Source organism: Poromitra crassiceps (assembly GCF_964638095.1).
Source record: "Poromitra crassiceps genome assembly, chromosome: 6".
Taxonomy (NCBI): Eukaryota; Metazoa; Chordata; class Actinopteri; order Beryciformes; family Melamphaidae; genus Poromitra; species Poromitra crassiceps.
Genome location: NC_139627.1, coordinates 38216242 through 38234073, shown reverse-complemented (window position 1 = coordinate 38234073; position 17832 = coordinate 38216242). Strand labels below are relative to the sequence as shown.

The following is a 17832-nucleotide window of genomic DNA, read 5'->3' as shown; positions in this document are numbered from 1 at the left end:
TTTTTTTTTTTATATATAAGTTATAGACAGCATGGACAGCATGTTGTGTATATTTGATATTTTTTCTTAACTATTTGTTCTATTGTGTTTTTGTATTTCTAGTTATTTATAATGATTAAATTCCCAGTTAAGTTTACTGTTTCATTGCATTGAGTTTATTAATAAGCTGTAAAATATCCTGCCTACATCACATATTTCAATTCATGTCAACTCAATCATATCTTTGTCAAGTGTTTGATATTTGAGGGTTGCTGATGTGGTGCCTCCTCTGGTCGTTAAGGGCGCCTGTTCGGAGGGAGGGGAACTCGTTGGAATAGCGTGATCCTCCCACGTGCTATGTCCTACCGGTGAAGCTTCCCCTGTCAGGTGAAAAGAAGCGGCTGGCTAACTGCCCATGTGGAAGCATGGAGCCAGTTTTCGGCTCTCCCCAGATCGGCAGAGGGTGGAGCAGCAACCAGGATAAATAAATAAAAAATTAGCACTAATGGGGGATTAGCACTAATGGGGGATAAACATTTGATGATAAAAAAAAAAAAAAAAAAAAAAAAAAAATATCGGCCGATATTATCGGTATCGGTAATTTTTTATTCCCTAAAATCGGTATCGGTATCTGTTTCAAAAATCCCATATCGGTCGGGCTCTAATGTAAACACAATCATATTAATTATGATTGGCTATTTGGCTTTATTAATGGCTTGTGAAAACTATCTGGGCAAGTACTATAATGTGATTGGAGACTTAAAGGAGAATTTCGTTTTTTTTCAACCTGGACCCTATTTTCCACACTGTATGTATCTAAGGGACTCATCGTGACATATTTTTTTCAAATTGGTCGAGTACTCACCGAGATAGCTTTGTTTACAGCTCGAGCAATGTGCTCAAACAACTATCAGTGTAACTACACAGGGCAATCCTGCACCGCATCGTCAATACACGTTCGCTAATAAAACTGCTTGTTTTGCCGTCTGCCGGAAGGCTCAAACTGTCAATAGTGTTTGGCAACATGGAAACGACTATATACATGAGTATTATTCTCCGGGGTTTACTGTGGGACAGAGAAAATGTGCGTATGAAGAGGCGAGGAGAGAGAGAGAAAGGAGGACATCACAGCGCTGTTGACGAGAGTAGAAATCCTCTGTTTGTTTGTTTTTGTTTATATATTTTATTTTCAAATTTTTGCAGAACAATAAACAAACAAGACAAACAAGCTCAGACACAGGAAAAAACAAAAAAACACATCTTTGACCATTAGTATTGTAACATGGTACTACCAGCCCTATATGTGCCCATGTGCTTATACAATATGCATTGAGTCCTATGAAAGGGGTCCATGGAAAACCATCCAGGTAAGCAGTCTATCACCCGTAACCTCAGTCACTAGTCATTCTTGACTTCGTCAAAGTAAGCCAAGAAGGGGTCCCAGATATTTGAGAACTTTCTGAGCGAGTTGGCTCTCAGGAACCTCAGCCTCTCCATCTGTATAACAGAGATCATGTCCATCAGCCACACCTGAATTGGCATTGGCAGCCCAGTAGTAATGCCTAAACACGGGTAAGGCCAGCCCTCCCTCAGACTTGGGGTTTTGCAAATGATTTTTTTTTAATTCTATGATTCTTATAATTCCAGATGTAGGACAGAATTATTGAGTCCAGTTCTTTGAAAACAAGGCCAGGTCGAAACCTGGCATAGGGCCGGTGTGCTCAGTAAAGTGCAGAACTCTGCCAAGCTGTATTGAGTCATTTGTGTAGTGTGCCTGTGGTGTAGTGTAGCCTATGTGGGTTAATAATCCTGGGTTTAAGCTTCATTAACATGAAGTGCCAGATTTATGGTTAATCTAATATATATTATTTTCACACATAAATGTAGGCTATTGAAATGTAGGCTTATTATGTGGTGTATTCCCAGCCCCCCCCCCCCCCATACGTGTAGGCTAGGTGTTTTTTTTTTACAATGAATTCGTATATCATTAATAATTGGGATTATTGTAAATATTAGGATAGGTGAGATCAGATGACTGCTTACCATGTAAAAGCTTTAATAACACTGGAATTGAGGGCCATAGACTATGGCCCAAAATTCAAATATAACACTATGGCCCATAGTGTTATTAAATATTGTACATGGTATGCAGTCATCTGATGTCCCCTCCCCTAAACGTTACATGTCATGACTTGCTCCTTCCTTGGCAGAGGTAAACGAGTAGGCTATTGTGACAAGCGAACTTTTTCAGTGAAACAAGTTCGCTTGTCACACAATACTCGTTTGACTTATTTGAGGGCATGTATGTTTATCGTTCACGTTCGCTAACCTGTCTGTCTTTAAACTCTTTGAACAGGTCGGGGTGCCTGTCGGCAAGATGTTTAGCCAGGTTCGATGTGTTTGAGCCTTTCGCTTTGGTCGCGTTGAAGCACCTTTTACGTCAGGAGCAACTGCACGGCCGGGCGTCAAGTCAGCCAGAATGTACTAGTACGTCATCCGCTTTGTTGCTTTCAAAAGAAAACGCTTATTGTAACCTTATTTATTTTGAGTAATGCGTTACAGCCACAGTTTCACGCCATATAACATCACAACGAGTATTTTGATACAAGGTTTGCTGCTTCATTCATTGAAATACCTTTTCTCCTCCAACGTGCATCAATAAGCTATTTACTTTTGTTTAACACATTCACTGCCAGACGTTTTTTTTTTTACTGTAGTTAGCTTTTGCCAGAGGGTTTTTTTGAGGATTCTGGCTCATCTTTCAAGACCCGAGGATTCTTTTCTGCTAAGATTTTGTGAACACACAATATCTCAAAAGAACTAATAGAATGTGTGCTTTCTCTGTCTAAAAGAGTTAGTTTGTAGAGTTAGTAGTTATGTAAGCATTAGCAGTTGAATACAGCATGGTTTCAGCGTCAGAAAAATTATTCAGAGATAAACGGCTTTTTGTGAAATTCGATAGAACAGTCACTTTAACCATTCATTTTTGGCATCAGTAAGAGTCAGACATCTAAACAATAGTTTTGAACAGTAATTTCCTCCATAACAGCAGGAAACCCCCCTCTGCTTCCAACTCCTCCCTCCGTGTGTGTTCTCCTCCTGCCTCCCTGGCTCTCCAGCGGGCGTGTCACAACGAAGTTGCTGCTGCCTGGCTGCTGCCTGTTTGAGCGGTCGCTGTTTGAGGAAGTCTGGGTGGACTCGCTCGTTTCGTGGAGTTTTGGTTGAGAGCTTTGATGCGATTCTGGTCATATTTATGCTGCGTGTTTCAAAGTGTGCATCCAATCTATTCTTGGAACCCCCCACCGTTGCCACCGCTGTGCATCAGCGCGAAAGTGAAAGCGTTTTCGCCATCAATTTTACAGTATGAGAACGGCTTCGTCGCGCTTTTCCCTCCAGTTTTGGGTCGCCTCTTTCTACTGTGGAGAGACATGTCGACACTCAGTGGGTCGATAAAATAGATTATACACATTCAATACCTCCAATTCTGGTGTAGGAGACGTAAAAGGGTTAGATCAACGTCCCACCGTCAAAAAAAAAAAATCGATTCTGAGAACGTGTTAACACGTCCTTGGCAGTCAACAGCTGGATTCTGAAAACGTGTTAACACGTCCTTGGCAGTGAACGTGTTAAGTAACATTATTTTGAAAGTTTTAACCGGAAGTTTTCCAGCTCTTCCCGAAAAAAGCTGCCTGGAGATATTCTCCCGAATGAGAAGCACGCTTCTTCATAGCGCACGCCCGATAAAACTCATTCAAAACGTTGCACTAGTTTACTGACTACACTGTCGTTTCCCATAACGTTAGTCACAAGAAATGTGGAGAAAGAATCACTTTTTGGGAGACAATCGCATCATGGTGATCACTATTCAGCAACAATGGACATGTATTGGAAATGAAATGCCTTCGCTTGTTTCACAACTTGTCTGCTCCAAAGCGCTACTCCAACCGGAGATACTGTCTAAAGGTAGGCTTTAGAATGATGTTAGCTTAGCGTCACCTAATATCATCACAGTCAGTCCCTCTCCTGACAAAAAAATGCTCCAGGTAGCGCTTTTTCCATGCAAAAATGCAAACGTTATGTGTGAACAGCCCCATACACAGCAGATTACCCCTGCTCAGACATTACCATAGTAATCACACAGCCCGCGCCCCCCGCGCGAGTGCTCGAGCACTCGTTCATAATAGACTATTTCAATTGCTTAAAATGCCCATCCCTAGAAGCCGCTGCCATTTTCGCTGTGTCTGTCCTCCTGTGTGTCGGGAGTCGGCACGCCCACACATGAAGCAGACAGAGTCAGAGAGAGCTTTTTTCACTTTTCACCAGTCACCATTGGTTCAAGGCAACGATGTGTTTATTAGCCAGAGGTGCATTACCGCCACCTACCGGACTGGAAAGACATTTACTCGGCCAGGATCCGTGCGCAAATGCAGCGACAGAGTCGAATGTAAGGGCCCTGCTGTGCATGCACACCGGCCCCAAAAACCGATGTGAGGAAGATAGGAAGGTTTTGACACAGATAGAGGAACCTGGGAAGTGAAACCATCTTAACTGAGTTTATACGGCCAATCATGGACAAGGGTAGGATTTTCCAGTTTTCTATACACTTTTTAAGTCTTAAAACAAAATCACCAAAATTTAACTTAAATATTTGTTTAGGTTTTCTGGGTATGGTCAAGCCAAGATAGGTGAGGCGGTCCTTTGCCAGTTTGAATGGGAGATTTTCCAGGAAACTGGGGGTGAAGACATCAGAGAGAGGCATAAAGTCACTCTTTGTCCAGTTAATTGTGTATCCGGATAGCTTACCGAAGGAAGTGATTAATTCTAGGAGAGGGGGGATCGATTGTTCTGAATTATGTAGGTATAATATTACATTGTCTGCGTACAGACTGATACGCGTTTCAATACCTCCAACTTTCAGCCCTGCGATGCCTGGGTGACTACGTATTTTTAAGGCGAGAGGCTCGAGCGCGACGGCGAAGAGGGCCGGCGAGAGAGGGCAACCCTGCTGAACCGAACGAAGTAATGGAAACATGGTTGACTTATCACCATTGGTTATAACTGAACATGACGGACTAGCATATATGAGCTTTACCCAGGAGGATATGAGTGAATCACCAAACCCGAATATGCGCAGTGACTCGAACATATAAGGCCACTCAACCTGGTCAAACGCCTTCTGTGCATCGAGTGATAAAATCGCTGCACCACTGGTCTTACTGTGATCTGCATATATGGTGTTGAGGAGGCGTCTGACATTGAAGAAAGAAAACCTATTTGGGATAAACCCTGTCTGGTCAGGATGAGTGATAGATGACAAATGTTTATTTAGCCGGGTAGCCAGTGTCTTAGTGATGACCTTTCTGTCAAAATTCTGGAGCGCTATGGGTCTATAGCTGGCAGGGTCTACTTCCTCCTTCCCCTTTTTTTTAATTAGGGAGATGTTGGCTTCATATAGTAGCTTCCCTGCTCCGCTCTCGCTCTCTCTCTCTCTCTCTCTCTCTCTCTCTCTCTCTCTCTCTCTCTCTCTCTCTCTCCTCACCTGTTCACGCCCATTTTCTCTGTCCGGAGAGTCGTTTCCATGTTGCCAAACACTATTGACAGTTTGAGCCTTCCCGCAGACGGCAAAACAAGCAGTTTTATTAGCGAACGTGTATTGACGATGCGGTGCGGGATTGCCCCACTGGGTTACACTGATAGTTGTTTGAGCACATTGCTCCAGCTGTAAACAAGGCTATCTCGGTGAGTACTCGACCAATTTGAAAAAAATATGTCACGATGAGTCCCTTAGATACATACAGTGTGGAAAATAGGGTCCAGGTTGAAAAAAAAACAAATTCTCCTTTTAAGGCGCAATTGTAGCCCCTAACACACACACACACACACACACACACACACACACACACACACACACACACACACACACACACACACACACACACGCACTGATGTAATGTTGAGACCTTCTTCAGCATGTTTGTAAGTCAATTGTTCGTTATATTTCCATCCCAAACTTTAATTAAACAACGTTTCGGTCGATCAGACCTTCATCAGATGAAGGTCTGATCGACTGAAACGTTGTTTAATTAAAGTTTGCCAATTACTGGATGGTGTGCGGGAATTCTTTATCTTCTACTTATGGACCCTATCCTCCGACGCACCTATCCTTAAGACTGCAGTGCATCGGCTCTTCTTTCAAGTCTAAAGACAGTCAGTAACTGTATTCAGAATACCACCCATTCAAACGGTAAAGGAATACAGTTGCTCATATTTTGTATTTTAAATGCTTGCATTCTGTTACTGCCCAATCCTGCGTATTTGTGGCCATAAAAGCTGTTTTTCTGCATGGGCTGATTGCCTTATGGTGCAACTGTTCTCTTCCAAGTTGGGGTGCTGAGTGATCCCTTTGAAGAAGAAAGCCTTTGATTCACAACGTCAGTGTGAAGTGCAGAGAACATCTGCTCTCAGTGTTTCACTCCCACTCTCATCTCATCCAGCCTCAGGACTCCATGCTCTTCTATTCTATCAAACAGCCTGATCTGTCTGCCCAAAGCTGAAGTATTCCACTGCTGTCAACTCAAATTGGTTTATTTATGTATTTGTTTGTTTGTTTCCGACCAATACACAACACCAACAACTTGGCCGGAAAGGAACAGGAAGAAGAGAAATTATTATAAAGTAGGGTGTCGATTATTTTACTAATCGAGTATTCTACCCATTATTCCTATGATTAATCGAGTAATTGGATAAGATTACGTGGTTACGTTTCAGGCTGAAAACACAATGTAACATTAGCAGAAGCAGTAGTCTCCGGAGGGGGAAACAGTTTTTTTTTAAATCAAACGATAATGGATAATGACATACAGTATTAGCCAGACTCTGTGCTGGGATCCGGTAACTACCCCAAAGCGCAAGATGACATCATCAAATGTCTTCTTTTGTCCTGACTAGTCCACAAACCAAAGATAATCAGTTTATGAAGAAGACTAAAGAAACCAGAAAATATTCACATTCACATTTGCATTTTAATTTTTGTATTTTTTTCTTCTTAAAAATGGGTCTTAAACGATTATAAAAATAGTTCACCATTAATAATTTTCTGTCAATTGATTTATTGATGAATTGTTTCAGCTCTATTATAAAGTCACAGAACAGAACAACCAAGGCCAGAGAGACGGATGAAAACAAGAGAGAGCAACAGAGATTCAGGTTTTGATAACGGTCCAATCAGCTTTAAACAATTGCTTTTCTGCTGTTTGGCCACACCTTGAGTCCTGATGGAAGCATCCGTGTACAGTATGAACACAAACAGCTGCAAGGTACTGGAGATAAGATACTGGAGTGTGTACATTTTGCTTTACATTTAAACCATGCATTTCCGTCTTGTAGATTCTGGCCAATCCTAAGCATCGATTCAACACAAGCTCCCTCTACAAAAATGTGACTCTGGTGGCCTGGGACCCTGCACCTTACGCTGTCAACTTACACATGGTATGTTTTTGTTATCGTTTCATAAATCAAATGGGTGCTCGCACACACACACACACACACACACACACACACACACACACACACACACACACACACACACACACACACACACACACACACACACACACCAGTGTTGGGCAAGTTACTTTCAAAATGTAATATACTACATATTACTAGTTACTTTCATTTGAAAGTTATGTTACTTTACAATATTACTGTCTGTGTAGAGCCTAGTTCCTCATTGCGTGGCTCTCGAAGCTTTAGTTGGCTCTATTTTTTTTTTTTTTTTTTTACGATTTTTTTCCAAGATTCCCCCCCCCTGCTCTCCCCAAAATTTCAATAAACCTTTATGGCATATTATTACAATACAACAATACTGGTGTTGACAGTAATAGAAGGTGCCAAATCATTCAAAACAATAAGCATTTTGCTTTTAGGAGTATTGTGCCAGCGTGCAGCGCTGTTCCAAAACGTGTCAACGTGTGTCGTTGCCTGGGAAACGCACATCCCATAATACAACTGTTCGCATCGCATCCCATAATAGTATGATGATACTTGGGATGCCATTGCGAACATAGATGTGAACAGGTTAGCTAAAACTTCAGCATCGCCAGAAACGGCCCCCACCGTTGCGGTCGGGGTACGTTTCGAAATCCCTCCAGGCCTGAAAGATTTTCTAGGGGAAACTTGTGTGTGCGTGTGTGTGTGTGTGTGTGTGGAAAACAATAAAACAAAAAAATGGTAGGCAGATGTGCTTGGTTGGGGTGGCTTTTGGTGTTTTGCGGTAAAAGTGGCTCTCCTATTGACTTTGTCCTGCCAGTGCGACTCATCGAAGAAATAGTGAGGATCACTGGTGTAGAGTAACTTGTTACTTATTACACTACTTTTGCATTACTTTCACCAAAATAACTGCAGTAGCAAAATTACATCGGCTCCCCGGGAACCATCCCGAAAAAGAATTTAAACAGTTTTAAAGTCAACTCAGTGTAAAATGTCCAAAATTGTAAATGTTATCATTTTCTTTGTTATTGTGATCTATATTGGTTATTCGCATAAAGGGACACAATTTGATTAAGGAACGATTGTATCTTTATTTAAATATGTGCTTTGGCAAAATTGCCAAATGTTTCTGTACACACACCCATATGCCACAACCACATGTTTTTGTCATCTCAGACAGATGGGGCATTTGCTGTCTGGAGGGACAGGGGACTCGCGACTCTTGGTGACTTATATATAGATGGTCAGTTTGCCTCTTTTGATCAGTTGAAAACAAAATTCAATATTCCAAATTCCCACCTTTTTCGTTACTTCCAAATTCAACATTATATTAAAGAAATAATCCCTAATTTTGAAACCTTGCCAGGGAGTTGCCCATTCTATGAGCTCCTGCAGCTTCCTCCAGACTCCAAACATCTGATATCACGCTTTGTATATCTATTTACTACTCCTGTGCCCTCCAACCATTTGAAAGAAGCTTGGTCCGTTGAACTGGGGCTTGAAGTGTCTGGTGACATTTGGGCCGAAGCTTTGTCTAGAATTCAAACTTGCTCGATTAATGTCAGGTACAAACTTATTCAATTCAAGGTCATCCATAGACTTCATTACTCAAAGACTAAATTACACAGAATTTATCCATCAGTGTCTCCAGTATGTGACAGATGTAAGGGTGCAGAGGGCTCCTTATCACATCTTCTTTGGTTCTGCCCGCATTTAAATGAGTTCTGGCACAAAATATTTCAGTGTTTTTCCTGGGTCTATGAAAAAGACATTCTTCCTGACCCAGAGCTAGCACTTTTTGGTTGTTCAGAAGCTGCTTTAAGCTACCCAGTAGAAGAACAAGCAGCACTGATGCTGGGCATGGTGGCTGCCAAAAAAATGATTTTGACAAACTGGAAGTCGCCTCCACCCCCCTGTTTTCAGAAATGGCTTAACGAAATGATCATTATTATACAGATGGAGAGAATACGTTATTATAAATCCAAAGGGCCAAATACATTCTTGAAAATATGGGGTCCATTTGTTGATTTTTCTGAAAAGATAAATAACCAACTCATGTAACCATCCTACCTCCGTTCTGTATACCTGAGATTGTAACATTCTGAAACGTACCGCAAATTAGTATTATATCTGGTAACTTTTTATTTTATTTTTTGTCTTGTTTTGTTTTTTCTTGTCTTTGTTATTGCTGTCGTGGTCGTCACGTTATTGTTGTTTAAGTTTTATGGTTGTTTGTCTTAAGTATTAATATAAAACTGAAAAAAAAGAAAAAAAAAGTGCTTTGATTTTCTTTTTTTTAACTCAGCTTGTAACTTGTGTTACTTGACAAAGTAACCGATATAATAATATTACTGAAATCCTATTGGTAATAAGTTATACACACACACACACACACACACACACACACACACACACACACACACACACACACACACACACACACACACACACACACACACACACACACACACACACAATCATAGGAGCCCATTATGCTAAATCTAGCACAGCAGACCACCCTAGTTGACTTTGAAGACAATGGAAGCGTTTAAATGGCCCCATCTAAAGAGATGTGGATTGTGGGATCTTGACACCGAGGTCATGGCGAAATGGCGAATGAATAAAAATGGGTACGTTTGCAATTCTAATGAGTTGCATGTAGGCGAGGCCGTGCATGGAAAGGTTATTCTAGTTTATCACTTAAGATAGTGACCCTTTTCTATCAAATACTGTGGCGTTATCCTATGGAATGAAAATGTACATTTAATGGATTCCTCTGTGTCTTTATGCCTGCTATCAAAAACATTGAATTGGGGGGGGGGGGAATCACTTTACGAGATTTTTATTCATATTGTTAACATGGCATCATGTCTATTCCTGCTTTTTCCCGTTCCTCTTTTTAACCACCTATGTGGTGCAGTTTATATTTACCTTTGATTTTGGAATGTGCCGGTGATTTTTGTGTTTGTTTTTTTAGCTTCTACCAAACCCTCACATGTACTTTTTTGATTATTTACTTATTGTGTTTTTATCTTTGTGTGTGTGAAACAAATAAACTAAACTAAACCCATATATCGGGCTGTGTCATACACACAGAACCCGTCATCACTGCTCATCACACCTTGACTTGATCCCCCTCCTCGCTCTCCCCCGTATTTCCTTCGACTCTCGTCCATCTCTGCCCCCTCGACCCAGCCTCTACATGTCCATGAAATAGCAATCTGATTTCACCCTTCGCTTGATCGCAAGTGTGTACATACCACACTTGTGTCCACAGTCACACACTCACCAGGTATGTGTTCATGGTGGATTAGTTGGGATCCCATCCCACTGCTGATTATATTTGTCAGTTAGTTTCCACATAAATTCCCTCCACTGAAGCCTGTAGCCCCTCATTTTCTGACTTCCACATCACCCAAGGAAAGGACCTGCGAAATCAACTTGCCATTTCTCTCCCTCCTCCGTTCCCTTCCCCTCTCCCTCATCTCCATCATGTCAGATCAATGGTCTGTTATCACAATCACTGAGGAGCAGACTGACTCGGCTGAAGCCATTGGGTTAATTCCCACAGCAATAGACCAGAACTGCACCGCGTCATCGCACTGCACCGCACCCCTTTTTGGGGGAATGCGGAAATCCTCTTTGACTCAGGCTGAACGGACATGACGACAGACCAGTCAACCTTCATTTATTAATATATCTCGACAGTTCAGGTTCGGGCAAGGTCACAAAATAATTAGTAGACATGTTTATCAAACCAAAAAAACACTTGAACCCGAAATTAATGAATTGGTATTTTGTCTATGCTAGCTAAAAACACAGCAAAAATACCATCACAACAACGCTATTCTTTCTATCCCCCAAAAAGGGGCGCGGCCTTGACGCTTTGGATGTGCAGGTCTGGTCTATCACTTGAGCAATTGTGCGCTGCCGACCTGGGCCGCCTTATTCACCTTATGTAGCCCCGCCCATTTGACCCGTTGTGTCACGACTTCAAAACGCCGGCTGTTTTACCTGCTCAAACTAGTCTGACTCACCTGGCCAAACCTAGTTTCACTCACATGTGAGTCAGACTAGGTTTTTGAGTCACAGGATTGTGCACAGAATGTGCATTGAATCTGATGAACAACACATGTAGCTATAGCCTCTGACTTTGCCAGATGGTAGGATGTAAACAAGCAACACATACATTTTCTCTCCCTCTTATAAATAGCAATCTGTCCATTGCAAAAACAAGCTAGTTCAGTGGACCTACATGCACGCTTCTTGTTTGCCGCGCCTCCCTCCTCTGCACGTGTTGTGCGGCTCCCAGCTGAAGCGATTCTGCTCAATACTGGACCAAATTCAGAAATTGTTGCCCCGATGAGTCACTTAGACAGAAAATGTTATTAGGGTCCAGCAGGTTGAAAAATACAGAAATTCTCCTTTAAGTAGTAGTTTTTCCTCAGGGTTGAGTCAAAAAGTGAAACGTAGCTGAAAATAAGTACCGGTACTCCTTTCATTGTCTGTACTATAAAGTATGTATAAATATGGTGTTTTCAGGCATTAGTTTGGCCATTTGCTGTGGATGCAGTTGTTAGAGTAGCAAAGGGGCATACATAACTAGCCTACAATTACATGATGAACAGTAACAAACGGTATTTCATGGCATAAACATCTATGCATAAACTGCCTGAAAACGCCATACTTTATCTTTGACACTGGCTCACAGGCAGCACCATCCAGACACACAACTACAGGATTCCAACAGGTTTTAGAGCCTGGGGCATGTCATTTTCCTACAGATACCCATGCACAGGTGATTGATCAACCAATACTATGGTCCACAAGATTATAGGTTATAGCAGTGTGCCTAAAGTGGCGTTAAAGCAGAACGAGCCTCATCACCATAGATAAGATATAAGATGAGTGTGTGCATTCCAGGAATTCCATCGAGTAAATTCACGGCTATTGAACTTTATGGAATGCAAGATGAGTGTAACAGCATCTGATACAAACTGCCCCATAATCAAAGCAGTCTGCAGGCCAGCTCCTATAGCCTGCTGAAAGGGCGCGCACCGGCGCTATAGCCTAATATATGCGGTAATATTCCCGTGCATTTGAAATGAAAGAAATTGTGAATTAATGAGCCTACTATGGCTTTAGATCAAAACATAACAGGCGCAGGAAGAACACTCATATTAACACTAGTTAGTTGGTGATTGCCCCTAATCAACAACACTACCCGGACAGCTCCATGGTGCTGAAAGAGCGCACAGGAATTCCCAAGCATAATGGAAAAAAAGAAGAGGGAAAACGAACATTGTTATATAGAGATAACGAAATAATAAGTCGTTATCACGAGAAAACGGACTTTGGTATCTCGAGATAACGAAATAATAAGTTGTTACATGATGACAACGGTCATAAAAATAATAAATAAACACGTGTCCGTTCTCGGCTTCCGTAGGATTCGATATATCTGAGCAGGCAGTCACGCCTCAGCCTTTTGACACAGCATTAGTCTTCCTTCAGCCTTTACAATAGAAGACATGACGGAGACAGATGAATTAGAGAAAAGCCACAACAATGAACAGACAAGGAAACGGGAGATTTACGGGAGATTTCCCATAAAATACATCATGGCTTGTATTCAACATCTTGCAACTCTGCTTTTTTTTTTTCCTTACAGAGCTATTTCTCATTTTATCCTCAACAAATACCAGTGAGAAACCTATTGTAGTGCTGATGACAATACATTGTTGCTGGGCTGTGGTTTCTTACATCCTACAGGTAGTCTGGGCAGTCTATCTGTCCTGCACTCACCTGCCTCAGAGTTTTGTTGTTTCATCTACCTGATCACGACAGCTTACCCTGCTCTACCATCTCTCCTACGAGTGTGTAGAGTGAAACAAAGCATGGACAGATGGGAGTCAGTGGAAAGTCATAATGACATTCTGCTCATGGCAAAATATGTCCAATCCTCTGAGTGGACTGAAGTATAATGTGTGTGCATTTGACCCCCCCCCCCCCCCCCCGTTCTTCCTCAGTGGTATGCTAGTCCAGACTATAACCTGTTTGGTCCGTATGTGGAGCGCCGGAGGCTCCATCCCGCCCAGCCCTTCTACGTCCTTCACCCCAGCTATGTGTGGCAACTCTGGGACGTGATTCAGGGCAACACTCAGGAGACCATCCAGCCCAATCCACCCTCATCTGGCTTCATAGGTGAGCAAACACACACACACACACACACACACACACACACACACACACACACACACACACACACACACACACACACACACACACCATGCAATACACATCTGTTCTGTTTCAGTCTCTGCTGTAATCTTATATCTTCCTTTTGCTTGCTTGTGTCCCAGTTTTCAACATTCACTGCCAAATTGATCCAGGTTTCACCACAATTAAAATAATAATAATAATAATAATAATAATAATAATAATAATAATAATAATAATAATAATAATAATAATACTACTACTACATGTAGTATTCTATTTGTTTTCAGAGCTTACATAGCCGTTTATCATCTTCTGTCATGTGGAATGAAGTTGAATGAAGTATCTACATATGAAAGTGAGCCACGAGAAATAGACTTAAAGGATAAGTTATTATCATTATTTACATTAATTCCACAAAACATTTGTGGGGGTTTTCACAGCAAAACACCATTGCAGAATTCTCCTAAACAATGGATGCAATGGTGACCAACTTTCAAACGTACAAAACAACAACAGAAAAAACAAAGATAAAATGCCTCCATGCAAGGGGTTGCATGACCTGAAAAAGGTCTTATTTACTGAGTGGAGGACAGCAGCCTGTGAAGCAGGAGGAATGTAAACACAATGCCAATGGCTTGGGAAAACTCTTCTGGGCAAGTAATATGAATTTTGCCTTCATTGATATGACAGTAGGCAGACAGGAAAGGTGGGGAGAGAGAGGGGGGATGACATGTGGCAAACGACCACAGGTCGGATTTGAACCCAGGTCGGCCGCATGAAGGACTAAGCCTTTGTGGTACACACTAGGGCTGTGAATCTTCACTGGCCTCGTGATTCAATTAAATTACGATTAATCTGTCTTCGATTCGATTCCACGATGCATCTCAATATAGCTCCAAGTATCACATCCTCAATTTTCAATATTATTACTGCACATGGCTACTTTTTCATCAATTAATACAAGCAGTCAGATAAATATCAATTCCCTTTTTTACTTAGAAAGTGCTTTAAAATCTGAATGTCAACATAAATTTAAACATAATCAATTCAGCGATTATCTGTCCACAATCCGATTCTGCATCGTGACACCTCCGCATCGCGATGCATCGATTAAATGATTAATTTTGACACCCCTAGGGACACCCCATGTATAATGAAAATTTAACTGAATAGACACCGTTATGGGCAAGCCTGTTACATGTTCAGTTTAAAGTGGTCTTAAACAATATAGTGTTGCTTGTAACACATTATGCGTGCCTATTAATAAAGTAAAAAAGAAGTAGCTTACAAATGGCGAATAAAATAAAAATAAATTAATAAAACTAATTTAGGCTAAGCCCAGCACAGGCAAGGACACTTGCGACTATTTTGGCTGAAAAAAAAATATAGAAAACAATCATACCTTCAGTATTTCTAAATACCTAACCCTGGTATACATTAATACCTTAATACCGCCCAAGCCTAATGTCTGGGGGCACACACGTTGTTTGTTCACGTAAATAGTGACTCGTTTGTCAGGGGTATGGGGTTCCTGGCTGTTGTTCACGGTCGCTATTAGAGCCTCTTGTATTTTTCCGTTGTAAATCAAAAAATATATTAACGTGTTCTGTTCTCATTCATAGCTTGTTGTTACATCATCCGCTGTCATTAGCTCACGTATGTCTATGACCAGACAGTTGCCATGACTACGTGGCAAATGGAAGAGGTGGAAGCACCGGCCCCTGCTATGCAATTTCCTGTCCTTTTGAGTAAATATAGCCATTATGACCACGGGAGGGAGGGAAGGAGGGCTATTAATGTGGATGTCATGGTGGCATTTCAAGCCACAGGTAGTTAACGCATTCTCCTCTGTCTCCGTCTCCCCCGCTGGTATTTCAGAATGCCTGCATCATTTTGTGTGTATTATTTGATCAGGTTTTGTAGTTGGTGACATAGGTGTTGAAATGTTAGATTAGATTGAAATGCAGAGTTGGAGAACTGTCACAAGTTGAGCTTCATTCTGAAAAAAAACAACAACTACCAGTCCATATCCCCTTCCTGTCTAAAATCGAACGATTTTGAACAAGCTGTCGTTGCACAACTCAAAATCCCACCTTGACAACAATAACCTCTATGAACCCTTACAATCCGGCTTCCGCTCCAAACACAGCACATAAATGGCACTACTGAGAAACACCAATGACATACTTCTCTCTGCTGACTCTGACTTCCTCACCATCCTCATCCTCATCCTCATCCTCATCGACCTCAGCGCCGCCTTTGATACCATCAACAATTCCATCCTCCTCTCACGCCTTCAACACTCCCTTGGCATTTCTGGCACCATCCTCTCCTGGCTCACCTCTCTGACAGACACTGCCAATCCTCCACCGCCCCAGTCACTCATGGTGTCCCCCAAGGTTCAGTGCTTGGCCCCCTCTTCCTCATCCTGTACATACTTCCCCTGGGACAAATTCTCCGCCGCCATAGCCTCCGCTTCCACTGTTAGGCAGAATGGCAGATGACACCCAACTCTACCTCTCCTCCAAGACCATCACCTCAACCACCCACTCCACCCTGCACCTGCCTTGCAGGTGCAGATTCTGCAGTAAATCTGAAATACTCATCATCGGCCCAAACTCCCTCACCTGCTCCGCTCAGACCTTCTCTCTCTCAACATTGATGGCTCCATCGTCACCCCCTCCACCCACGTCCGCAACCGTGACATCCTCGACCTCAGGAACGTTGCCCGCCTCCGCCCCTCCCTGTCCCTTTCCGCTGCTGAAACACTCATAAACACTCTCACGCTCTCATAACTTCCAGACTCGACAGCATCCTCTACAGCTCACCCAACAAAATCCTTAAACTCCAATATGTCCAGTACTCCACTGCCCGTCTGCTCACCTCCACCCGTCGGCGAGATCACATCATCCCTGTCCTTCACAACCTCCACTGGCTCCCGCTTAAATACAGGATTGACTTCAAAATACTACTCACCACCTACAAAGCCCTCTGCTGACACAAACAGCCTGATAACCCCCAGGACTAAGCTACGGACCTGGGGCGACAGGGCCTTTTCAGTTGCTGCACCCTCCCTCTGGAACGCTCTCCCCATCCTCATCCATCAGGCAACCACCCTACCCTCCTTCAAACAGGCCCTCAAGACCCACCTGTTCAAACTCGCTTTCACCTGCTAAACATCCTCCCCTCATCTCATGATTCAAGTTTTAAATTACATACTTATGTTTTATTGTTATTACTATGTTATGTTCTTATTATATTTTGTACCTATTAAATTATTTTATTGTGTGTATAGCGACTTTGAGTACTTAGAAAAGCGCTATATAAATTTAATTTATTATTATTATTATTATTATTATTATTATTATTATTATTATTATTATTATTATCATCTTGTCAGCCAAGACTCATCATGATCGTGTAACTTGCAGACTGATAGCTCAAGTTCAAGTCTGTTGTGGTCAGTTTATGTTGACATGCTGTATTCAGAAAAGTAATTTGCTTCGCTGGTGTAGTGATTCACTCATCGTCGTTGCAATGCAGCCATTTCAATATGAACAAAATGGACACGGACGCACATGGCTTTCATAGCATTTTCTTTGCATGTGGGATGACAGGAGAGGGAAGGTTTTCAAACATCACATGAATTCATAGTTCATTTATAGTAATTGAGAAGCAGGTAAGCAGTGTTCATGCAGTTGAGCATTAGAAAGGGACCTCACAGTGCTTCAGGCTTAGTCACATTTCCCTGCTTTGACACGTCAAAATGGCTGCCGTGAAAAGGCTCTATAGAGACATGCATGAAATAGGCCACGCCCATCACGGGGGAAATCGCTCCGTTCACTCCCATACACCAGCGTCATTTTCCTTGAATTAAACATACGGTAGTTAAACGCTGTTGTGTGGTGAGCTGCGCAGACAACACATGTAAAAAAAATCGCCAGTCAAAGTTTTTTTGTACTCCTGAGCAAAACAAGGAAGCCATTGAGAATTGGCGAGAAGAAAAATGTGGATCTACTGTAGCTGTCAGGAAGTAAGTTGGAGTGTTCATCTTCCGTATATACGATCTTTTTGTGCAACACGCAACCATGCATAGGAGAACGCCAGGATTGGAGGGGGGGTTTCTGTTTTCCCCCGTTTTGG

General features: G+C 42.1%; 1 protein-coding gene across 1 annotated transcript in view; it reads left to right on the top strand.

Moving 5' to 3' along the window:
- The window catches only part of st6gal2a (ST6 beta-galactosamide alpha-2,6-sialyltranferase 2a), a gene marked incomplete at its 5' end in the record, with an annotated part of 39065 nt that overhangs the window by 12839 nt on the left and 8394 nt on the right, over positions 1-17832 (top strand). Inside the window, 2 exons of the mRNA XM_083639029.1 lie at positions 7366-7467; positions 13497-13671. Of these exons, the coding sequence (XP_083495155.1) occupies positions 7366-7467; positions 13497-13671 (277 nt within the window). The remainder of the gene's footprint in view (positions 1-7365; positions 7468-13496; positions 13672-17832) is intronic.